The 27,597-nt window shown below is 34.5% G+C and overlaps 1 protein-coding gene across 1 annotated transcript in view; it reads right to left on the bottom strand.

Annotated features, from left to right (window-relative positions):
• The window catches only part of LOC101895633 (uncharacterized), a 46,833-nt gene that overhangs the window by 621 nt on the left and 18,615 nt on the right, over nucleotides 1-27,597 (bottom strand). The window contains exons 5-7 of the mRNA XM_059123434.1: nucleotides 22,381-22,514; nucleotides 22,188-22,328; nucleotides 22,058-22,123 (exon numbers count right to left, since the gene is read on the bottom strand). Coding sequence (XP_058979417.1) covers nucleotides 22,058-22,123; nucleotides 22,188-22,328; nucleotides 22,381-22,514 — 341 coding nt within the window. The remainder of the gene's footprint in view (nucleotides 1-22,057; nucleotides 22,124-22,187; nucleotides 22,329-22,380; nucleotides 22,515-27,597) is intronic.

Below are 27,597 nucleotides of genomic sequence, written 5' to 3'. Positions count from 1 at the left end.
TGGTATGTGCATTTTCTCTCGAATATGTTTCCAAATGTTTTTTAGATCAATTACTATAATTTTAATATAATATTATTTTTACATAAAATTTTAAATAAATAAGATCCAAAAGACGGTAAATTGTAAGCGCATAATACTTAATTTGGTATTGCGCACGGACAGGTGTAAATTTATAACTTATATATGCTAATATAAAGATTATTTTTATTGAAAATGTTGACTTTATGGGGGACCGGCCGGAGCGTATAGACATATAATAGTCACATTCTCTGATGATATATATTTAATACAAAAATTTATATGTGTGAAGTCAAAAACGTGCAAACCTACACCTTTTTACACATTCCACCCTACGAAGAATCCACTTAAGACCTCACAAAATGTAAATTCTATGTCAATTTAGCAACATCCGTCCTTCTGTGGAAATCACACTAGCTTAGGAACGATGTAAAATACTGACTGGAATTGTCTTAAATTTCTTAAGTGGAGTTCGTAATGGGTATCATCTGCTACGGCAAATAATTGTCCATATAGCTGTTAAAATTATTCCAGTGACATCTTATTATATTGTTTACAAGCGTACAAGTTATTCGTGATGGAATTCAAACGTGATAGTGTGATTTCTTTATATTTGGCTGGAAAATCACAAGTAAATATCGTTAGAGCACTCCAGCATTTAAATGTGAATAAATCTTTTGTGTCTCGTGCCATCGCTCATTTTCGTGATACTGGTAGAGTAGCCCGACATCGAAGAAGTAGACGAAAGAAAACAGCAACATCAGCAAAAATAGTTCGAAAGTAAAGAAGCGACTTGATCGAACCCCGCGTCGCAGTGGCCGAAAATTGGCTAGTGTGCTAAACATATCGAAATATTCCGTTCAACAAATATTGAAAAATTAGCTCAGGGTATAGCCATTGAAGTTCCAAAAAGTGCAAGTACATAGACTCAAAAGAACTAAAGAGTTGCTTCGCTTTGCCGAAAGTTGTGAACAGCCGAATTTGGTTTTCTCCGATGATAAAACATTCGACCGCTCTCTCCGCTCGTATTAATCGACCGTGGCATCAGATCAGATGGAGGGTGTATTAAAGCCTTGGGCACGCAAACATTTTGGCCGCAGGCCTTGGACATTCCAACAGAACTCAGCACCATCGCACTCAGCACGCGCCACCCAAGAATGATTACAAAATGAGGTTCCTCGCTTCCGTTGGACTATTGTGTCTTTGATATTTTGGAAAGCAAGGTTGATACAAAAAATACCAAAGTGTCGATCACCTCAAGCAAGCGCTTCGCCGGGAATGGTCCAAAATACGGGCAGCATGTGACGGTTTCATTGGACGTTTGAAGATCATAATTCGTGTCAAAGGTAACCAATTCGAACAAATCTAAACTTATTTTAAAATTTGTTGCTATTTTCGACATTTTTGCTTTCATTTAATCAAATTAAAAAAAAATGTTAAAATTATGGCAATTGATTGCTGTTTTTTTATCTCACATTTCGCTGACGATCTAAGATTGATACAAAACTTACCGTGTTTGAAGTCAAAAACGTGCAAACTTACACCTTTTTATACATTCCACCCCACGAAGAATTCACTTAAGGCCTCACAAATGTAAAATACTGCCTGGAATCGTCTTTAATTTCTTATGTGGAGTTCGTAATGGGTACCATCTGCTATGGCAAATAATCGCCCACATATAAAGAAACTTACCAATATTCAGTATTTTCATAATTGTTCAAAGGAATTATTTCAAATTGTTGTATGTGGTGTTGACAATAGCTATCATCTTCTCAGGTAGAAAATGATCTAAACAGGTCCACATTTTCGCGTAGCCCCCATATTATTATACCTATATATCAATTTACTAATACAAGTTTTTGCTAACATTAGTTGAGTTGCATAAAGTTTTATTAGCATAGCAAATACCGCCCTGTTATTGTAGTTACTGTTCCCGAACTCTATTTAATTTTGATGAATTGTTTTAAATTTGGTACAATCGGTGTTTGGGTAACGGACTGAGCTGGAGCCGATGTAGTACAGAATAAACGAACCAAAGGCTTTTTTGAAATTTGAATTATAAGTGTTCGAATATAAATGTACCACAATTAATTAAATTTGTATTTGGTATAAGAATTAAGTTTAGAAAATTTAGCTAATATAAAGAGGTAAATTTAGAAATGAGTACTTTTGGTTTTGGGTGAACGTATGGAGAAAACATTTGATATGTTGGCATAGAGGTCACTACTGATGTGTGGAGTTGTTATAAAATGTAATAAATTGTATTAAATTTGTTATTTGGTAGACCGATAATAATGTTGATGCGTGAGATTGAGATTTGAAGATGATTGTGGAAATACGTACTAAAATATCAATAAGTAATAAAGTGTACTAAATTTGGTCTTTGGGGAAGAAATTGAGCAAAGTGTTGAGGTTCCTTGACATTATGTATAAGCAAAGGATTTTTGAAAATTCGAACTATAGCTTTCACCAAAAGTTCTAAAATGCAATAAATTTGGTACGATTTCATATTATGTAAATTTTTTGCTACGAAATGTGGTACAACATGGTTTTGGGTGAATAGATAACTGTTTAGCCTTAAGATAAGGAGGTGAATTTGGAAACCCTTTATATAAAATGGCCCAATAGTGCTAAAAGGTACTAAATTAGATATAGGATTAGATTTAGGAATAGAGTTGAACTTATGAATATTGTTGAGGGGGTAACTGTTGGTTAGACAGGGGAGAGAGAGTGAACGTAGTGTAAATGTACGTAGTTCGGTAGGAAGTGTAGGAACATAGCTGGATATATACATGTTGATATTAGAGTCACTGTGAGTGTATAGCTTTAGTCGATTTCCAAATGTGATCTATAACATATACAGGGTGAGATAAAAAACTGCAACAAAGTCAAACGCCATAATTTTTACATTTTTTTTTTAAATTTCAAATTTTAGAATAAATTTAGATTTGTTCGAATTAGTCACCTTTGGTCACGAATTATGGCCTTCAAACGGCCAATGAAACCGTCACACGCTACCCGATTGTTGCTCCGCGGTATTTGGTCCATTCCCGGTGAAGCGCTTGCTTGAGGTGATCGACACTTTGGTATTTCAAAATACTCCAGACACAATAGTCCAACGGATTGGTATTCGGAGTTTTTGGGGGCCATTATGCGCACAATATAAACAATATAATGAGCTGTGACTGGAATAATTTTAACAGCTGTCAGACGAATGGCTTAGAAATGACAGCAATTTGAAGTTGATTGCAGTTTTTTCATCTCACACTGTAAGTACTATGTGGTACTATATCTGTTACCCAGAGCGGGAGAGGAGTGAGAGTTGTGCATTTTGGTGTTAAGATCAGTGTGAAACATATGAAATATCATCATATTTTACAAAAGGAAGTGAAATACATAGCTACATATATTTATGTACCCATTTTTAGAGGTTACTTGGGGAAGCTGTGGCGTCGACAAATTCTAATCATTGGGACTTATAAATACTACATTACAGCTAATTCAGTTCGACAATTTGTATTAGGAACTTCAGAATAATAGCCACCGATATCAATTTATAGCACCAATGTCCAATTGAACTATGTTGACTTTTTACAATAGGGATTACCGCATTGGGGACATTTCAATACCAATCATCTTAAAAGAAAGAAAGAAATGGATGGAAAGGTAACAAAAACTGTTAAGCTGATCTTAGTTGGAAGCCATAACCTTGAAAAATATATAGGTCTTTCAAGCTGACTATAATTCAAAAATCAACAAGTTAAAAAGCAGTAAGTTCGGCCGGGCCGAACTTTGAATACCCTCCACCATTTGGAACGAATTTCGAAATTTTCAGAAAATAAAATCCGTATATTATATTGGACCTGCATAGGCATTGTTTGCCATTAGCCATTGTCATATTCTGTAGTATCCATTTCGAACTTAGATACCACAGTTGAAACAATTCCGGTGAATATCAATCATCAAAATACCGAATATCGGGAGGTACCGTTATATGGGGGCTGTATGAAAACGTGGACCTACAATAAACACGTGTGCAAAATGTTAGCCTTCTATCTCAATTCTTTCGAAAGATAGCGTGATTACAACAGACAGGCAGGCGGACAGACAGACATGGCTAAATAGAATTTTACGCTGATCAAGAATATATATACTTTGTTGGGTCTGACATGAGTATTTCGAGGAGTTACAAGCGGAATGACAAAGTTAATATACCCTCCATAGTATGATGGAGGGTATAATAATAATTATTACAAAGTATAATGACGGGTTTAAAATTAGGAATTAGATACATTTATATTTACGGTTTCTTCGACTATTCCCCTAAAAATTCCAAAAGAATAAATAATGAAATATATGGAAACTAAAATTGGAATCGCGAATTATTATTAGTACACAATGATAAAGTTTCGAAAAAGTGATTGACATGGAAATTACTCTCAATCTCCTTTATTTCGCATCTCCTTATCTGTAGGGTTAATGTCATTGAACCCCTATAACTAGAAAGCTATGAACAGCACAAACATAATGTATACCGCGGTGCCGTGACATAACCCCCAGAGACATAACCCCCATTTTTTTGGGGGCGGGCTTAAGTCCGTCCCATACCGCGGACATCTATTCGGATTCTGATGCTTCCGAGCCCAAGTTAATGGAAATATTTTCGTTATCACGCATTATGTTGTTGCTTTTATTTGTCATACTTTGTAAAAAAAATTTTAAGAGTAATTTCGCCCAAATCATACTTCGAAACTAATTCATTTATTAAATCATGTCGGTCCCTATTCCTCTTTTTTGGCCTTTCAAAAACTTCATAAAATCCATCCGGGGTTTGCGATAATTCATTAAACTGTCGACTCTCATCATGTTTCAAAACTTTGAAAAACTCCCAGAAGTTTCCATGTGTTGGAATTCGCGTCAATAAGTAGCTATTATACCCTTCTAATGCACTTGTCGTTCTAATATGTTCCTTGTAAAGGGACATATTTTTGGGAGTTTTCTATCAAAATAAAATGTGGTATATTAATGTTTATGAAATTATTTTATTTATTTTTTAATATACCTTTTTTAACCACTGTACCTCAAAATATTTAAAAAGAGGTTCAAATACATTTTCATTTGCTGATAATGATACAAGGGGTTAGCATATGCTTCCATTTTACAAATATTAAAGGCTTCTTCAATTACAACATCTTTCAGAAGTGGCAAAACGAGAATTTTTTGAAAAATTCGCTTTGCCTCTGTTGATGTTTGCATAAATCTGGAGAGTTGTTTTATTTTAGAAGCCTTTCTTCTTCCGCAGTTGAAAAATTTCTGTATTCATGTTATCTCGTCAACGACTAAATAATTGTGATAAAAAACGTAAATAATACTCGAAATCTAGTTCTTTCATGCAGAATTATAACGGTAAATTGTTAAATTATGAATAAACTAATATTTTGTGAAATATTGAAAAAACAAATTTTGGGGGTTATGTCCGTTTTTCAGCGCGGACTTAACCCCCAAAATTATGGGGCTTATGTCCGTATATTTTTTGGGGATTAAGTCCGTCCCATACGTCGGACATATTCCCCAGTCAAATTGGGGGTTATGTCCGCGCCACGAAACGGACTTAAGCCCCAAAAAAAATGGGGGTTATGTCTCTGGGGGCTATGTCCGGGCACCGTATACCGCAATCAATGTAAAATTACTAGCGCCTTAATCCTATATTTATATCAGGTATTTACCTTGATAAGCCCACAAATTATAAGAATCTATATATATATATATATATATATATATATATATATATATATATATATATATATATATATATATATATATATATATATAGTAAAAAACAAGTAAGGCAAGGCTACAGTCGAGCGGGGCCGACCGTTGAATACCCTACAACACTATAATAAACGATACAGTTTATATAGGCGAGATACTCGAAAGAATTCCACAAGATATTGTGACAAATAATAAAAGAAACCCATCAGGTTTCGTTCTCTAATTTTCGAATAATAGCAACTTAAACTAATTTGCTTATTTCCAATTGGTAGATGTTGCACTTAAATGGTCTTCCTAGATCTGGAACCAATATTTCCCAAAGACTTATAATCTCTCAGAAGTGGCAAAAAATTAACATTTATTATTGGTTTTTGACTGATACGCATCTATATGAGATACATACATACATCAACGAAATCAGCGTTAACGAAATAGTCAGGAGTGCGTCTTTCCTGTATTTGTGAATTCTCCAAAAAGTCACTGGAATGGACATTTTCGTATTTTGTCTACAAAAGTTGGCAAACTATTTCCCACATTGAATAATTTTGGATGGCCATCCAAAACTGGCTTTTGCAATGTCCGGTAACCCCCATTCAAATGTGCATGAGGATCGGTTGATAATTACGACTTGCTGACAATTTTGCAGTTTTTTGGTCCATTTCAACCCCTAAATATACGGCGATCATCTCCAAAAAGAGTAGGCTTCTATTCTGACCCTTATCTTATCACCATGCAAAATTTCGTAAGTATCGGGCCATAAATGCGATCTGTATATGATTCCTGATATCTTAACTACTTAGTTTGTTAGCTGTAGAAATATTACCAATGTTTAATTCAAAATGAAAATATGCCAAAAATATGACAAAACTGAAAAAATATGAGAAAATTTTAAAAAATCAATATTTTCATCATCATGGAGATATTTTTATGCGATTTTTTTAGACGTTTTTTCTTTCCTGTCAAGAGGCCATTCTGAATTAATGAGAACTGTCGAAATCAGTTCAGCCGTTCTCGACATATAAGAGATCTTTCAAGCATATCTTCTTTGATAGACATATATATCGCACATATTTCGCTATATATCCGATTTGTTGGATGTTAACATCAATTTAAAGGTCAGAAGTAACCTTGTCATGGCTTTGTGATTTCGCCGGTATTTAAAATATTCGCGGTTTAATGAAAAATTTTGAATTTTTTCAACACAAAAGATATGGTCTATTTTACCCGCTAAATATTATCCGATGACCACCCAAATTGGTAGGCTTCTTCCCCGCCCTAAACTCTAGCTACATGCGAAATTCCGCGTCGATTGGTCTATAATTGCGACCTGTATAGCTACTGCAAAATCCGAAAATTTTTCAGTATTTGGTCCATTTGAACCCCTAAATATTATGCGATCATCTCCAAAAGAAATAGGGTTCTATTCTGACCTAAGCCCCACCTCCATTCTAAATTTCGTGAAGATCGGGCCATAATTGCGACCTGTAGAGTGATTACAAATTAACATGGACAGACGGACAGACGGACAGACGGACGGACGGACATACATAGCTAGATCGACTCAGCTCGGCGAGCTAGGAAGATCCATATATACTTTCCTATGTGGGAAACCAATATTTCGAGGTGTTACATAAATTCTGGCCCAATCATAAATTCTGGCCCAACACATAGTGTTGTAGGGTATAAACATTAAGTTCGGCCGGGCCAAACTTTTAATACCCTCCAAAACATTAGAAGAAATGTGGCAAAAACCATTAAAAAGTCGAATATCGGGAGGTGCCGTTATATGGGGGCTATGCCAAATCGTGGACCTATACATGCAATGTTTCGCCAAAGGAGCTAGAACACATTATGACCTAGAAATACCAAATTTTCAGACAAATACGTGAAAAAATGTGGCATAAATCATCAAATTACCGAATATCGGGAGGTACCATTATATGGGGACTATACCAAAACGTGTACCAATACATACAATGCTTCGCCACACGAATTAGGACCCATTATAACCTAGAAGTACCAATTTTCAGACAAATTCGTGAAAAAATGTGTCAAAAATCACCAAAATACCGAATATTGGGAGGTACCGTTATATGGGGACTATACCAAAACGTGGACCAATACATACAATGCTTCGCCACACGAATTAGGACACATTATGACCTACAAATACCAATTTTCAAAAAAATCAGTGAAAAAATGTAGCATAAATCATCAAAATACCGAATATCGGGAGGTACCGTTATATGGGGACTATACCAGAACGTGGACCGATATTTATCATTTTCAATACCAACCATTCTAGACACAATACAAATTGCTCTGCTAAATTTTGGCGCTTTACGTCAAATAATGTGGGCTGTATCGTGATTTCAATAGACAGACAGACAGACGGACAGACAGACGGACATCATGAAATCGACTTAGAATTTTGTGCTGATTATGAATCTATATACTTTATGGGGTCTACGACGAATATTTAAAGATGTTACAAACGGAATGACAAAGTTAATATACCCTCCTTTCCAACGTGGGGGGTATAAAAATCAATTGTTTTTCGCTGGTAATGGAATCAGTTGAGAACGGCTGGACATAATTTTTTGTACAAACGTTGGTCATACCCCGAGATATGTTTTTAAAGAAAAAATATTGACCACGCCTATTTTTTACGCCCACTATTTCGATTTATCTAATATCCTTATATTTGCCAAAATAATGAAGATATCGGTTTGAAAATTATTACACGAGATACTGTTGACTTTCCATCCAACCCTAAGTATTTATTTGGGGCAGAGGAACTGACCACGACTACTTTTTTAATCTATATATTTAAATATCAATTGTTGTTCATTGGCAATCGAATCAGCTAAGAACGGCTAGACGGATTTGAATATTTTTTAAATGTTCGTCCTACCCCGATTTTGATTTTTATGCAAAGAAAAAGTCACCACGCCTACTTTTACGCACATTTTTTCGATTTACCTAAAATCCTTATATTTGCCAAAATAATGTAGATATTTGTTCCATAGTTAGTATATGACGTACTCTTGACTCTCCCCCTAACCCTAGCTATCTGGTTGGGGTCAGAGGAACTGGCCACACATACCTCTTTAAATGTATATGTATAGAATTTAAAAAATAAATAGCAACACATAAGTTGAGAACTGCTTGGCCGATTTGACTCAAATTTTCTTTTGGTTATTTGTAATCATAGTGGAAACGTTTTCATGAATGAAAATTTTGAGAAAAGCCTCTAGAAAAATTGCAAAAGTGAAAAACTTGAATATTCTATTTTGATAAGGAATTTTGTATAGAATTGTCGAGAACAAAATCGAGAAATTTTGCATATATTCATAAAATTTTGAAAATACTTCTCAAAGCATCAAAACATTTAAAATCTCAACGTACTTTTAAATTGGGGCTATGCATAATGGGGAACAATAGTAAGTTAAATAGTAAACAGTTATTGCCGGTATTGATTTCACAATACTGAAAACGTTAAATGCCAAAATACAGTTAATTCGGTAGAAATTATAACAAAAACATACAAAATGACGAATGTTAGCGGTATTATTATACCTAAACAAAACGTATATATTCTAACTTCCTAGGAATATTGTATAAATGTATCATAAAGTAGACTTTTCGTAATTTTTTAACAAATGCTTTATAACCTCAAAAATGTTTTGAGACCTTCAAAATACCTCAAATCGACAGGTTATATGGGAAATCAGTATTAAAGGACTAGACTTAAGTGTACTGAAATCATAAAATGCCACATTTGAGCACATTTAGTTCACGAATATTAGGAGGTAATATTATATGAGGGTAGATATAGCCCTCATAATGATAACAAATATATACCTTTTGTAACATCATTAATCCTAAGAATAATATCTGCTAAGTCTGAAAGACGCATATTACATTTGGTGAGCTCTATCGTAATTGCAAATAGAGAACGGAGGGGCTCACGGACATAATTTAATCGACAAAGATTTATACTTTTTAACATACTTTATAGGGTACATAACTTTTATAAAGCGATGGCTCCTTATTTATGATAGTTAAATTCAATTTAGAAATTATTATCGATTCTGACGACGAAAACTCCAAAAAATTGAAAACATATATACATGTGTATACGCAACATGTCCTTCATTCGTCATAAATTTGATTGTGCACTCTAAAAAAGAAGTAGAAACGAATACAACAATAAACCACAAAACAAGATATATATAAATATATATATATATATATATATATATATATATATATATATATATATATATATAATATATATATATAGCTGTGGCCCAAGGACGAAATTTCAAAATTTAGATATAGCTCCCATATATATCTTCGAGCAATTTGCCTTTTATTGCGCACCAAACGTATAATGTCAGTCCGAATAGTATGGAATTTTGCACGTACGATCAGATTGGACCTGAAAATAAGTATGTCAAATTTGATCGAAATCGAAAATTTACACTTCTAAATAGTTTTTGAATTGAAAAAATTTCAGGGCAAAAGGATTTTTTCTTCTATATTTTTATTGGCATATTTTACGCAATGTTTTTGAAAAATTCCATTCCGAAGTCGTATGAATTGTGAAAATCCGTCAAAACGTTCTTGAGTTATAAGCATAGTAACTAATAAACAAATTGAAAAAAAATCTTCAACTTGTTCGCTGGTGTTTTACAGCCAATATTTAAAGGTCCTTGGTTAGGGCTATATAATAATAACAATCTTTCCTGAGATAAATAGCTGATATTTTGCTATTTTTGCCAATATTTAATAGCAGTTGCACTGTACGGCAAAAGTTAATTTCAATGGACGCTGGTTTTTACACCCTGATGTTAAGACGTTCGAAGCTTAAAGTAAAATATTGCGATATGCCAAGTTTGAATGAAATCGTATATTCCCTTTGCTTTGAAATATGCATGTTTTTATAACCAACTATCAATTTTTGCCAGGGAATAGACTGATATTACCCATCTTCCGAGCGGAATAAAGTATGAGGACATAATTGCATTCAAATGTATCTTAGGTCCGTTGAATTCATAAGTATTGAAAATGAAATTTATGTGATGAGTTATTTGTAAGATTTTATGACACATTTTTCGACGGAAATGCAGGTTAACATCTTCGTAAATCCACCATGGAGTACCTCCCGATATTTGAAATTTTTCAGTGCAATTATCTCAAAATTGGTATTTTCTACGGCAGAATGCGGTATTTTAAAAATATTAGCGGCATTTTTTTCAATCGAATCTTTTCAAATTTGGCAAGTCCCTTCCCAATGGTGGTGTAAATGTTTTTATATCCTCCATTACACTATGGAGGGTATATTAACTTTGTCATTACGTTTGTAAATTCTCGAAATACTCATGTCAGACCCAACAAAGTATATATATTCTTGATCAGCGTAAAATTCTAAGTCGAGGTGTGTCCGTCTGTCTGTTGTAATAACGCTAACTTTCGAACGAATTGAGTAGCCTTCTATCTCAATTTTGTACAGGTTAAGTTCGTAAATAGGTCATGCCGGTCCACGCTTTCGTATAGCCCCATATAACGGTACATCTCAATATTGGGTATTTTGTTGATTTTAGCGACATTATAGACTAGAATCGATTAAAATTTCATATTAGAAGATCTTAATGGATACTTCAAACTCTGACAGAAAACTTTCTATACAAGTCCACGTTTTTTTATAGTCATTATTTTTCGACGAAATTGTTTTAAATTAATTTATAAAAAGTGCGACCTGGCTGAACTTATGTGCTGTTTTGCTTGTATTTTGAATTATGATTGAAAGAGTCTAGAAAGACAAATTAGGGCACAATATGAGGGTGAGTGTGACTTCAATCCGAAATGATGCCCTTTCAAAGGCACATCTTTAAAATGGCCACCTCTACCACCACCCTTTTATACCTAGATAAACATAATATAAAATTTCATAATACATCTCTCATTTACGCAAATATCTGTGTTACATCTCGAAAAACTAGTTTCCGAAAAAACATTTTAAATTTATCGTTTGAAATTTGGCTTCGACAGGGGCAATTATTTGCAAAACGGTCACCAAATATCAGTGCTAAGTTTCTGTACATGATCAAGTACAGTTTAAGTATATAAATAATTCATAAGATAAATATAATTTGATTTGCGCAAATGTATATATACGTGTTTTATTACTTTGTACGTTGACTACACACAACCATAATAATATGTTTTCGGCTGAAACAAATATAGCAGCTGGCTTTTACATCCTGATGTTAAGACTTTCGAAGCTTAAAGAAAAATATTGCGATATACCAAGTTTGAATGAAATCGTATATTCCCTTTGCTTTGAAATATGCATGTTTTTATAACCAACTATCAATTTTTGCCAGGGAATAGACTGATATTACCCATCTTCAAACTTAATCTATGTTTCACCAAAAAAATAGGATGTGCGAAGTGTGGATCGAATCGGATACTCCTTTGGGTGGAGAGAATTAAACATATTAATTAGTTTAATGAAGATATGCGGAAAGTTTTTGGAATAATCTACTAAAAATGCGAGAGATGTACACGATGTACACATTTTGCGCATAGCTCATTTATTCAAATTTCCACGAATCATATTATGTTTCACTTAAATTTCCATTTCGATGTGTGTTACAGTAGATACAGCTTTAGTACTTGGAGTTTGACATAAATCAAATTATATTTATCTTATGAATTATTTATATACTTAAACTGTACTTGATCATGTACAGAAACTTAGCACTGATATTTGGTGACCGTTTTGCAAATAATTGCCCCTGTCGAAGCCAAATTTCAAACGATAAATTTAAAATGTTTTTTCGGAAACTAGTTTTTCGAGATGTAACACAGATCTTTGCGTAAATGAGAGATGTATTATGACATTTTATATTATGTTTATCTAGGTATAAAAGGGTGGTGGTAGAGGTGGCCATTTTAAAGATGTGCCTTTGAAAGGGCATCATTTCGGATTGAAGTCACACTCACCCTCATATTGTGCCCTAATTTGTCTTTCTAGACTCTTTCAATCATAATTCAAAATACAAGCAAAACAGCACATAAGTTCAGCCAGGTCGCACTTTTTATAAATTAATTTAAAACAATTTCGTCGAAAAATAATGACTATACAAAAACGTGGACTTGTATAGAAAGTTTTCTGTCAGAGTTTGAAGTATCCATTAAGATCTTCTAATATGAAATTTTAATCGATTCTAGTCTATAATGTCGCTAAAATCAACAAAATATTGAGATGTACCGTTATATGGGGCTATACGAAAGCGTGGACCGGCATGACCTATTTACGAACTTAACCTGTGCAAAATTGAGATAGAAGGCTACTCAATTCGTTCGAAAGTTAGCGTTATTACAAAAGACAGACGGACACACCTCAATCGACTTAGAATTTTACGCTGATCAAGAATATATATACATTGTTGGGTCTGACATGAGTATTTCGAGAATTTACAAACGTAATGACAAAGTTAATATACCCTCCATAGTGTAATGGAGGATATAAAAACATTTACACCACCATTGGGAAGGGACTTGCCAAATTTGAAAAGATTCGATTGAAAAAAATGCCGCTAATATTTTTAAAATACCGCATTCTGCCGTAGAAAATACCAATTTTGAGATAATTGCACTGAAAAATTTCAAATATCGGGAGGTACTACATGGTGGATTTACGAAGATGTTAACCTGCATTTCCGTCGAAAAATGTGTCATAAAATCTTAAAAATAACTCATCACATAAATTTCATTTTCAATACTTATGAATTCAACGGACCTAAGATACATTTGAATGCAATTATGTCCTCATACTTTATTCCGCTCGGAAGATGGGTAATATCAGTCTATTCCCTGGCAAAAATTGATAGTTGGTTATAAAAACATGCATATTTCAAAGCAAAGGGAATATACGATTTCATTCAAACTTGGCATATCGCAATATTTTTCTTTAAGCTTCGAACGTCTTAACATCAGGGTGTAAAAACCAGCGTCCATTGAAATTAACTTTGGCCGTACAGTGCAACTGCTATTAAATATTGGCAAAAATAGCAAAATATCAGCTATTTATCTCAGGAAAGATAGTTATTATTATATAGCCCTAACCAACCAGCGAACAAGTTGAAGATTTTTTTTCAATTTGTTTAATAGTTACTATGCTTATAACTCAAGAACGTTTTGACGGATTTTCACAATTCATACGACTTCGGAATGGAATCTTTCAAAAAAATTGCGTAAAATATGCCAATAAAAATTTAGAAGAAAAAATCCTTTTGGCGTGAAATTTTTTCAATTCAAAAACTATTTAGAAGTGTACATTTGTTATTGTTTTGAATTCTGAATGAATAATATCAAAAATGAAATAGTACGCAATAAGATGTTAAATGGCGATCTTTCATGTCTGAAATTTGCATTTAGCTTTCAACTCCAGGATCTACATCGTGCTTCAGCTGGAAGATGCGAACACATTTAAATAAACAACCATTAAAGAAAGTCTTAACGTCGGGCGGGGGCCGACTTTATGATACCCTACACCACTTTGCTAATTAAGTAGAGCTCCACATAACAATTAAAAGTTTTTATGGGAGAATTTAATCATACACGCTATAATTATAATTATAATTTAAAGTTCAAAGGACTAAATATGCCGATGCATTTGTATCTTTTAAATTCGGACTTGTATTGCCCATTTGGTGCACAATTTATTTGAAATCGGATAAAAATATATATGGGAGCTATATACAAATCGGAACCGATCTCGATAAAATTTGCAAAGATATTTCTGAGCTGTATTTGATATATTTCTCTGAATATCGTTGTTACGGAGTGCATATTACGGCTGTGGGTGACAAATATGACAAATCGGATGAACCGTATATATGGGAGCTATAGCTATATCTGAACCGATCTTCACCAAATTTGACACACTAGCTTCTAGTTTCGGTCATAAGTGCGAAATTTCATCCAATTTGGGCATATATTAGACGTTTGGTGCACAATCAAAGGTAAATCGGACGAAGTAATATATGGCAGCTGTATCCAAATCTGAACGGATCTCGATAAAATTTAGCAAATGTATTTCTGAGCTATATTTGAAATATTTCCCCAAATATTGTTGTTACAGAGTGCATATTATGGCTGGGGAGGACAAAAATAACAAATCGGATGAACAATATATTTAGGAGCTATAGCCATATCTGAACCGATTTCGATCAAATTTGGCATACTCATTTTCAGGTCCAATCTGATCGTACGTGCAAAATTCCATACTATTCGGACTGACATTATACGTTTGGTGCACAATAAAAAGCAAATCGGTCGAAGATATATATGGGAGCTATATCTAAATTTTGACCGATTTCAATAGGGTTCGTCCTTAGGCCACACAAATGATTTGTGCAAAATTTCATCTGGATAGGGCAATAAATGCGAACTGTACTTTGTTTACAAACATACATGGACAGACGGACGGACATGCATAAATCGACTCAGAATGTGATTCTATGCACATCATCAAAAGGAACTATGGGTCTATCTCGTTTCCTTTTGCCTTTTACAAACAAATGCACAAAGACATAATACCCTGACCACCTTGTGGTGTAGGGTATAAAAATAACAAACAAAACGTTATGGGGCTCATTTCAACACGTGGACCTACCTACTTCTATCACATGACAATAATCCGTCCAATGAGAATTCAATATGCAAAATTCATTGGGACTGCAATCAGTAAAATACCGAATATAAAGGGAAAAGGATTTCTATTCTTTCAGAAATTCTTCCTAAACTTTCACGATACCTTAATCTTTTTTGCAGTTCATGATATGGGCCAAAACTCCCGGATAAGGATACAACCCGATTTCAAGTATATCTTACAGTTTAACCATATTTTCATACTATTTTCGGCAAATGTTGGTAATTTGGCAAGAAACCATCCATGCAAAAACTGATCACGTTTTGTATAACCATCATATGATTTAAGGAACCGGACATTTGTTTAATCGTCTTTGAATTATACTATGATAAAAGATATGGAAATTATGGGGTCTCCAACGCGCAATTTCAATGGCAAATAATTCATATTACTTTAAAAACAAGTAAAAAAATTATGTTCGGCCGGGCAGAATTATTACTATCATCCATCTGAGGGTAAAAAAAAAACATTTTTATATAAAAGTATCTAAATTCAAGCGTGTTCCACTTTAAACTTCATATACCAGTAAGAAAGTTTGGATAATGCAGTTAACTTATCAAAAAACCATAAAGTGATTGAGGCCGTAATATGGGGCCATACCAAAACGGGAACCTATGTTGACAATTTTATACTTTAAAATACCTTCTAAAATACCAAATTTGAAACAATTATACGCATAAATGTGTGGATTATCACATACCCAATATAGGTAGGTATCGTTATATGTGTTAGACAAATCCGAGGAGAAATGTGGCAAAAATCATCAAAATACCGAATTTCGAGAGATACCGTTATATGGGAGTATACCAAAACGTGAACCGATAGACCATTTTCAATACCAACCATCCTATACACATTACAAATTTTTCAGCTACATTTTGACGCTATACGTCAAATAATGTGGGCCGTATCGTAATTTAAACAAACAGACATACAGACGGACAAATCGACTTAGAGTTTTATGCTGATTATGAATATATATGCATATTTAATGGGGTCTATGACGAACATTTAGTGATGTTACAAGGTGGATGATATAATAGCATTAAAGACTTAAATTATGGGCCGGCCGGATGGCCCGGTCTGCGTACTTTTAGTTTTAATGCGTATTTTTTAAAGCATAATAAATCACAGATCTGACTTATGTAAGCGGCAGAATTTTCATTCTCCATGACTAAATAGAAATTAATTTTTGTGTTAAATACCTTTATGATAAAGAACATCTATAATAGCCCAATGTGAAAATTTTATTTTCGCAACAGAAAAAAAAAATTTATTGTTGTAAAAAGCTTAACATTTTCATTCAAATGATCTATAATTTCGAATTTGTATTTCCAACGTTTAAAATCCCGTACTGCTTGGTATTTAGTTTTGTTCACCTCATACTTGAAGGTAGAATGTTGTCAGAATAGCCAAAGAAATACTCTTTTGGGCATTTAAATTGTGCGATGGAAATCCAATAAAGTCCACATTTTTCATCGTAGTGTAATTCAATGACGATTAAAGAAATGTTCGGTCTCGTGTTACTTTCTAATTTCGTATTTTTTTTCATGTTTCTGCCACAATTTCCGACTGAATAAGTCCCAGATTGACATTTCGGAGTTTATTTCATATAGACGTACATCCCAAATCTACGTTCCCAACCAATATTCTCTTGGGGGTTACAAATTCAATAGAATACCAAATTTTCTTTTGTGACCAAACATTGGTTGGAAAAGTGGACTTGGGGGTATACTAATGTGGGGACTATACTTAAATAAATGCATATGTGGATAATTATCTGAAGATTGTTTTCTACCTCAGGGTTTTTTATCCAAAGTAGCCTCAAGACTAAGATGGACCCTTTTCCGAAAAATAAATATAAAAAAATAAATTATGAGAAGAGGTTTTCTTCCCCCTTAGAAACAAAGATGTCAAATAAGGGCCAAAAAATGGAAAAAGTGGCCAAGACCCCGAAAATACCTTAAATCATATGATGGTGATACTAAAACGTGATCATTTCTTGCATGGATGGTTTTTTTTAAATTATCAACATAAGATAAAATTAGTACGAAAAATATGGTTAAAATGTAGAATATACTTGAAATCGGGTTGTTCCGTTATCGGGGTCTATGACCCATATCATGACCTGCCAAAGCGATTAAAAGTATCTTAAATGTTTGGAAAAATTTTCTGGAAGGAATTCGCTCTACTATTTTGCGTCCTTTATAGTCGGTATTTCACGGATTGCAGTCCCAATGTATAGTGGGCGCAAAAGTAGGCGTGGTCAATATTTTTTTCTTTAAAAACCTAACTCGGGGTATGACGAATGTTTGTACAAAAAATTATTCAAATCGGTGCACCTGTACAAAATACTTTGTACATACTTTTGAGTGTGATTGAGGCGCTGGGAAAATGTAGCAATAAAAAATAAATGGTCTAAGTTAAATATTTCCCAGCCGCCATAAATATCACATATGAAGAATTCAGTGATCTTGTGCGCTGACGCATACGATAATGTGTGAGATAATAAAGGTTATGACCCACAGGCACAGATATCGATGCGCTCAGTAAATGCACAAGACCTCTTGAATGAAATTACAAGCAGCCCTGCAATGTTCTCCATTCAATATTAGAATAGATAAAAACAATTGTGTGGCTGCGACTAGGTTAAGTTAGATTAGTTTCAGTAGTACGTAAGGAACATATTTCTTAAATAAAATCAGAATTGAAATAACACACAGACGAAACGGTCGTGTTTCTATTCTCAACAGCACCCATATTGACATTTCGGAGTTTATTTCATATAGACGTACATCCCAAATCTACGTTCCCAACCAATATTCTCTTCAATAGAATACAAAATTTTCTTTTCTGACCACACATTAGATGTGAAAGTGGACTTGGGGATACTCCAATGTGGGGACTTTACTTAAATAAACTTCTATGTGGCAATTATCTGTATGATGTTTCCTTACCCCTGGGTAGCATAAATACAATTTTTTGTGGCAATAATCTGTATGATAGTTCCTTACCCCAGGGTAGCATAAATACAATTTTTTTGCCAAATCAATTGATGAATGTGGTTAAAACCAATATGGGCCCTACTCCGAAAATTTTATGCGAAGAGGTTTTCTACCCCCTTAGAAACAAAGATGTTAAATAAGGGCCAAAAATAGAAGAAAGTGGCGAAGACCCCAAAAATAGCTTAAATCGTGACCTGCAAAAGCGATTTAAGGTATCTTGAATGTTCGGGAAGAATTTCTGGAAAGATAGAAATCCTTTCTTACTAAAAGTCCCATTCGCTCTACTACTTTGAACGCTTTATATTTAGTATTTTACTGATTCTACTCCCAAAAAAATTTGCATTCTGAGCTCTCATTGGACGGATTATTGTCACATGAAAGAAGTAGGTCCACGCTTTGAAATGACCCCTATTAGTCTTTTCCGGTCATTTTTGTTTGCTTAAATGTGTGCGCATCTTCCAGCTGAACCACGATGTAGGCCCTGGAGTTGAAAGGAAGATGTCAGTTAACATCCTATTTCGCACTTATTTCATTTTTTTAGTGAAAAATTGTATATAGTGAAAAATTATTCTTTATTTTGTTCACAAAGTCAAAATGAAAATGTTAATATATCACATCACATAATATATATCTAAATTTTTACCGATTATCTCCAATTTCAATAGGGTTCGTCCTTGGGCCAAACAAATGGTGGTTGGGAAATTTTATCTCAATTGGATAATAAATGCGACCTGCATTTTGTTCACAAGAATACATGGACAGACGGACTGACATGCATAAATCAACTCAGAAAGTGATTCTATATAGATCCTCAAAAGTAACTATGGGTCTATGTCGCTTCCTTCTCCATTTTACAAACAAATGCACAAAGACATAATAGCCTGACCTTGTGGTGTAGGGTATAAAAACCGATGCATCCAAAACGTGTCGCTGCTTGGGCCATTTTTCTTTGAACACGAGCAAGGAGAAGCCGTTACCTCATCAGCTATGTTTAACGATTTTTTGTTCACAAAATTGAAGAGCACGCTTTCACACAGCTGAAGTTCGAATTATAGCAAGTAAAAACCTGTATACCCTCCACCAATTGAAAGCAACTTGCAAATTTTCATAACCATTTTGCTTTGAAAACTACATGCTAATAATAACAAGTAAAAAACATTAAGTTCGGCCGTAAAGGAAACATTAGAGCCCATTATGACCCACATATTACAATTTTTATACATATTCATGGGAAAATATCGAATATAGGGAAATACGGCTGTATGGGACTATACGAAAACGTGGACCTATACATACAGTGTTTCGCAAAAGAGCTAGAACCCATTAAGACCAACAAATACCAATTTCTACAGAAAACCGCGAAGAAATGTGTCAAAAACCATTAAAATGCCGAGTATCGGGAAGTACCGTTAAATGGGGGCTATACCAAATCGTGGACCTATACATACAAAGTTTCACCACACGAACTGGGACCCATTATGACCTACAACTATCAATTCAGACAAATCCGTGAAAAAATGTGGCATAAATCATCAAAATATATATATATATATATATATATATATATATATATATATATATATATATATATATATATATATATATATATATATATATATATATATATATATGGTCTACGACGAATATTTAAGGATGTTACAAACGGAATGACAAAGTAAATATACCCTCCTTTCCAAGGTGGAGGGTATAAAAATACCAAATATAGGGAGTTACCTTTATATTGGGGCCTATATGAAGACGTAGACCAGTATATGCAATTTCTGTCATAGACTGGAGTATCTATTAGGATGTGTCGCTTAAATCATTAAATATATAAATATAGGGAGGTACCGTTGTATAGGGGCTGTAAGAAGACGTGGACCTGCATAGACAATTTTCTGTCACAGGCTGTAGTATTCATTACGAACTTCAAATACCGAATTTGAAACAATTTCTGTGAATAATGTAGCTAAAATCATCAAATACCAAATATCGGGAGGTACCGTTATATAAGGGCTATAGCAAAACGTAAACCTACATAGTCCATTTTCAATGTCCTTCAGACATAATATACATTTGAGTAACATTTTATCAATCTACTTCATTTCCTTCGGAAGCTAGAGTGATTTCCACAGACTAAACTAAAAACTAAAATAATAATAAAATGTATATTTCGAGGTGTTACAAACGGAATGACAAACTTAATATACCCTCCATACTATGGTAGAGGGTATAAAAATATATGGACAGACGAACAGGTGGAAATGAAAAAAACTGCAACCAAATTCAAACCACTCGTCTGACAGATGTTAAAATTATTCCAGTGACAGCTCATTGTTTACAAGCGTACAAAAGCTTTTTGGTGGGAATTTTCCAGAAGAAATGTTATTCGTGACGGAATCCAAGCGTGATAGTGCGATTTCTTTATATTTGGCTGGAAACCCACAAGTACCTATCGTTACAGCACTCCAGCATTAAAATGTGAATAAATCTCTTGTGTCTCGTGCCATCGCTCGTTACCATGATACTTTAGCGTAGTCTGACGTCAAGGAAGTGGACGGGAGAAAACAGCAACATCAGCAGAAATGATTTGAAAGCGACTTGATCGAAACCCGCGTCGCAGTGGCCGAAAATGGCTCGTAATAGACCTCATATAACTGTACCGCTCACTTTGTGATATTGTAAAGACTTCAAATGCATCTTCCAACCGATTACGCCAATTATTTCAGTTTAAAAGTAGATTTTTATACCCTCCACCAAAAAAGTATGGAGGGTAAATTAAGTTCGTCATTCCGTTTGTAACTCATCGAAATAATCATTTTAGACCCAACAAAGTATGTATATTCTTGATCAGCGTAAAATTCTAAGACGATTTAGCCCTGTCCGTCCGTCTGTCCGTCTGCTATAATCACGCTACAGTCTAAACGAATTAAGATAGGAAGCTAAAATTTTGCACAGATCTCCCTTTTGTCTGCAGGCAGGTCAAGTTCGAAGATGCGCTATATCGGTCCACGATATCGTATAGCCCCCATATAACGGTACCCCCGATATTCGGTATTTTGATGATTTTAGCCACATTTTTCAATGGAATTGTCTGAAAATCCACACAAGTAGTTCCTTGTGGGTACTTTATATCTCGGCAGAGAATTATGTAAATAGGTCCACCATATCGTATAGCGCCCATATAACGGTACCCCCGATATTTGGTATTTTGATGATTTTATCCACATTTCTCAATGGAATTGTCTGAAATTCCACAAAAGGAGTCCCTTGTGGGCATTTTACCCCCTCAAAAAGAATTGTCTATATATGTCTACGATATCGTATATCCCCCATATAACTGTACCCCCCGATATTCGGTATTTTGATGATGTTAGCCACACTTTTTCAATGGAATTGTCTTAAAATCCCCACAAGCATAAACCTACCCTATAATTTATGTTATGAAAATCAACAAAAGTGAAAATTCTTATAATACCCTGTACCACGGCGTGCCGTAGGTTATAACAATGCATATTGAATTAAAAGTACTTACCATTTCATCCTCTGAACTTAATCCAGGTGATAATTTGTAAAATGTATGTCCGATCCTTTGTGCAGTCTTTTAAAAGAAAATACGAAACCAAGCTAATTAATTTATAAAACACATCTCAATCTAAGCTTACCAAAACTTCCAGGCACTGCAGTATCATGCATTCGCCGCTGAGAACAAAGTAAACATAACCTAGATGTCCCTCGTCCTCATAGTATATCGTTTGCAGTGGCTCGAATTGTCGCAAGATACCCAATTTACATGCATCGATTACCTGCCAACATAGAAAGTGTTACAACCATTGCAATATTTCCATGGAAAGTAACCTGGTCCTTTGTGAAAAACTGGAAATAGTCCAATGCTTCTATGGAGTGCCTCTTTTCCAACCATTCCTTTTCCATAACGGGACGCAGTATGCGCTCGAAATCCTCGTGAAATACTACCAATAGTTCAACAACATCTGTGTAAAACAATAAACATGTTTGACTATGTCATTGTCGAAATTGCAATTCGAATGTTTGGAAAAAATTCAACGGAAATAAAACGTCTGTATGAAACAATTGTCGGAGAATTGTAAGGACATACATTCGTACATTGTGTGGTGCAAGTAATAGAAGAAATATCTCCCACTATCACTGTTAGAGGGCTAGATTTAAAGACAAAAAAAAACATCAGACCACGCTACGCTACGCTAATTTTTGACGAATGGTATAAACTACTTGTAGCAGTGATTCATGTCATAACTCATCATGTAATAATGGACGAAGTTTGAGTGACTTCGATTCGATGGGTGGTTCAAAATTTCACCATCAATGTTCTACAAATGAAAGCGGCAAACAAATCCATGTTGAACACGACCTCATACCTAAACGTAGTCAGATAGTACAGTCATGTATAAAATTAGATAACACTGTGATACAAATCTTAAAAAAAATAAACTCGGATTTATAAATATACCGTTAAAAAATACATTTTTGAAGTGACGTGGTTGTTGGCTTCCACAAACCAGAATTGGAACATTGGAGCAAGTGTGTATTTTTGATGTCGCACAGTGTAATTAATGTGACATATTATGGTTCTGGATAGAATAGTAAAACCTAGTTAACAAATAGTTCAACTGTAATTCCTAAAGCACTGTCTGAATCGTGTCGGATCTCATTACTTGTTATACCCTACATTATGAGATGAAGCGTAGCATGACTTTGTCATTCCGTTTGCTACATCTAAAAGTATCCGTCGAAGACTCTATAAAGTTCATGTATTCGTTTGTACATATTTCTTTGCTGTTTGTTTGTCTTTTCTATAGCTTTAAAAAAAAAACACCCACTTTGTAGGGTCTAAAAGACGTACATCAAAAGTTGAAAACGTACGATCCGAGTTATACATCTTGCCATAATCACAGTTCATAGTTTTCAAATCCGTAATATATTTTTGAACACAAGTGTATGCAAATATTGATTTGATTTATTTTGATGTGTCCCATTTTCAAAGAAACACGCAAATAAATTTAGCTAAGGTGGAATTCATTTTATTGCCGATATAACAATGTTTATTAGCTAATGTCATTAAGCAATTTACTAGAGCGTTGTTGGATCAAACATTTAGAAGTATTCAATTATGTAAAGAGTTGGGTAGTTAGTCAATGCAAATATTTACTCAAAGCCATAACTCTTGTGCATTTAATGACAGACAACAGATGGTATTGAAAATATTTTCAAGCAGGATTGCTAATTTCGACTTCAAATATAAAAATTCTCAGTTATTCTCAGGAAGGAACTAATATCAGGTCGTATACATTTTTATTAATGTAACACTTTTATATTTTGCACGTTTGCTTCTGACCTAAATGTGAAAAGGCTAGAAGCACGTTTTATATGTGATATATGTGTGTCTTCCTTTTTATACCCTCTACCATAATATGGGGGGTATACTAAAATTTGTCATTCTGTTTGTAATACATCAAAATATAACTTTTAGACCTCATAAGGTATGTATATTCTTATCGAATTGACTAAATTCCACATCGATTAAGCGATGTCCGTCTGTCTGTGAAAGTCACTCTAGCTTCCGAACGACTGAAGTAAGTTGATACAATTTTTCATAGATGTGTGTTAGGTCTGCAGAACTTTTGGTATTGAAAACGAGCTATGTTGTTCCACGTCTTGGTATAGGCCCCCTATATCTGTACTTCCAGATATTCGGTATTTTGATGATTTGTGTCACACTTTTCACCAGAAATGTTTCAAATTTTTAAATTGAAGTTCCTAATGGGTACTACATCCGATGAGAGTAAATTGCTTATACAGGTCCACGTCTTCGTATAGCCCCCATATAACGGTAACTCCCTATATTCGGTATTTTTATGATTTTAGCAACATTGTTTAGCGGAGTCATTATAAATTTCGTATTTGAAGTTCCTAATTTAGATTTTAACAGAAATTTAACGGCTATTGGTTTTTTGAAAATTACCAAAATCGTTCCAAATGGTGGAGGGTATTCAAAGTTACATTTTTTACTTGTTTTAATTTAATAGTATTTTTTGGTTTGAAAATTTGCAATTCCTTGCAAATGGTGTATCGGGTAATCCCCTACGTTTTTATGTGAAATATGTATAAGATTATTCTCGTGAATTTTAAACGGGGAGGTATCAAAAAGGACCAACACTTCCCATTATAACAATTTCTGAAACAAATTGTTGGGAATGTGCGATTGTATTTCGCAATTTGCGAAAGTACTTATTACACATTCACAAAAGATCTGTGGTTAATACAAGAATATACATGAACGATGAACGAAATTTGAAGAAAATCTGAGTATTATTTCTCATGACATAGAGATACAGGGTGAGATGACAAAACTGCAACCAACTTCAGACTGCTGTTATTTCTAAGCCTTTCGTCCGACAGCTGTTAAAATTATTGCAGTGACAGCTCATTATATTGTTTACAAGCGTACAAAAGCATTTTGGTGAGAATTTTTCAGAAAAAAAAATAATCGTGATGGAATTCAAGGGTGATAGTGTGATTTCTTTATATTTGGCTGGAAAGGCTATCGCTAGAGCACTCCAGCATTTAAATGTGAACAAATTTCTTGTGTCTCGTACCATCGCTTGTTACCGTGATACTCGTTGCGTAGCCCGACGTCAAGCAAGTGGACGGAAGAAAACAGCAACATCAGCAGAAACGGCCGAAAAATGGGTTGTGAGCTGAAAATATCGCTTTATTCCACTCGGCAAATATTGAAAAATGAGCTCGGGGTAAAGCCATTGAGATTCCAAAAAGTGCAAGAACTTACACCACAGCTTAAAGAAAATAGACCCAAAAGAGAATTTGATTTTCTCCGATGAAAAAACATTCGTTGTCCAGCAGTTTGTAAACAAAGAAAATGATCGTTTACTTGCCAAAGAGATCAGTTAAAAATTCGGTTGGCCACCAGAACTCAAGCGCCAAGCCGATGGTCGCTCTCCGCTCGTATTAATCGACCGTGGCATCAGAAAAATGCCGAATATCATCGCAAAAATATTCTTTAGGGTGTATTAAAGCCTTGGGCACGCAAACATTGTGGCCGCAGACCTTGGACATTCCAACAGGACTCAGCACCATCGCACTCAGCACGCGCCACCCAAGAATGGTTAGAAAATGAGGTTCCTCGAATCATTTCCAGCGCACAATGGCCACCATCTCCGGATACCAATCCGTTGAATTTTTGCATTCATTCAATAAAATTAAAAAAATGTAAAAATTATGGCATTTGACTTTGTTGCAGTTTCTTATCTCACCCTGTATGCGCAATTAAAAAAAATGTAGTATTTGGCGGGGTCTTATATCCCACATTCACACCAGATCTAATGTTGGTACAAATATGGAGATGGACGAAATTTGAAGAAAATCGCAGTATTATTTCTCATGCCACAAGAGATATCCGTAGTTAAAAAACGTAGTTCTTGACAGGGTCCTATATCAGGTACTGCTATTTTTGAACGGATCTGACGGACTTGTCATTGCTGTCGAGGACGCCCATTGTTGCAATCTGAACACAGAAGGTTTGAGAAGACTCAGGCACCTCATTCCTGGTGCCTTATCTATGCTGTTCAAGGAAAGGTTATTATGAAACCTCCTTTTTTTCTATCGACGCTACAACAGTGGTTGTCCTTAGTTTGCAGTCTTAGATTTTTAGTCATAGTTTTAAAGATATCCTTCAATTAATAGAATTCGCCAACTTTTAATTTTGTATTTTCGGGGTTTATGTTTTTAAACCTTTTTTCGATTGACCCCACGTAGTAATATCTGAGAATACTTTCAAAATATTTGGTACCATGGTCCAACTATTGAAACCGCTTTTATTTTACGTTTGCTTATTCACTTTCTTCTATTTTCGTAAAAACCTGAAACTCTAAAATAATTATATGATTGGAAAATGTTTCTCAATGCATCAAAATACTTAAAATCTGCAGGCACCCATAATTGGGAGGCTATACTTAAAAGGAACAAGTTAAAAAACAGTAAGTTCGGCCGGGTCAAACTTTGAATACCCTCCACCATTTGGAATGAATTTGGAAATTTTCAAAAAATAAAATCCTTAAAAAATTCTGTTTAAATTTTAAAAATATCGAATATATAGAATATATATAATATCATCAAAATAGTGAATATAGGGAGGTAGAGTTATATGGGGGTTATACGAAGACGTGGACCTGCGCAGACAATTTTATGTCTTAGGCTGTAGTATCCATTACCAACTTTAAATACCAAATTTGAAACAATTCCGGTGAATAATGTCGCTAAAATCATCAAAATATCGTATATCGGGAGGTACCGTTATATGGGGGCTATACGAAGACGTGGACCTGCACAGTAATTTTTCTGTCTTAGGCTGTACTATCCTTTTGGAACATCAAATATCAAATTTTAAACAATTGCGGTTAATAATGTCGCTAAAATCATCAAAATACCGAATATCCGGAAGTACCTTTACGAACTTAACCTGCCTACTGAAAAAACAAGTAAAAAAACATTAAGTTCGGCCGGCCAAACTTTTAATACCCTCCACCTTAGGGTAAAAGAAACATTAGAAGAAATGTGGCAAAAACCATTAAAATGCCGAATATCGGGAGGTACCGTTATATGGGGGCTGCACCTAAACGTGGACCTATAATTACAATGTTTCGCCACACGAACTAGGACCCATTGTGACCCACAAATACCAATTTTTAGACAAATCATTGAAAAAATGTGGCAAAAACCATCAAAATACCGAATATCGGGAGGTACCGTTATATGGGGGCTATATCAAATCATGGACCCATGCATGCAATGTTTCACCACCGAAGCTGGAACCCATTATGACCAACAAATACCAATTTTCAGACAAATCCGTGGAAAAATGTGGCAAAAATCATCAAATTACCGAATATCGGGTGGTACCGTTATATGGGGGCTACCACAACGTGGACCTACACATGCAATGTTTTGCCACACGCTCAGGGACCCATTATGACCTACAAATACAAATTTCCAGACAAATCCGTGAAAAAATGTGGCATA

The sequence above is a fragment of the Musca domestica genome, unplaced genomic scaffold (assembly GCF_030504385.1).
Source record: "Musca domestica strain aabys unplaced genomic scaffold, Musca_domestica.polishedcontigs.V.1.1 245, whole genome shotgun sequence".
NCBI lineage: Eukaryota > Metazoa > Arthropoda > Insecta > Diptera > Muscidae > Musca > Musca domestica.
This window is presented reverse-complemented; position numbering and strand designations above follow the sequence as displayed.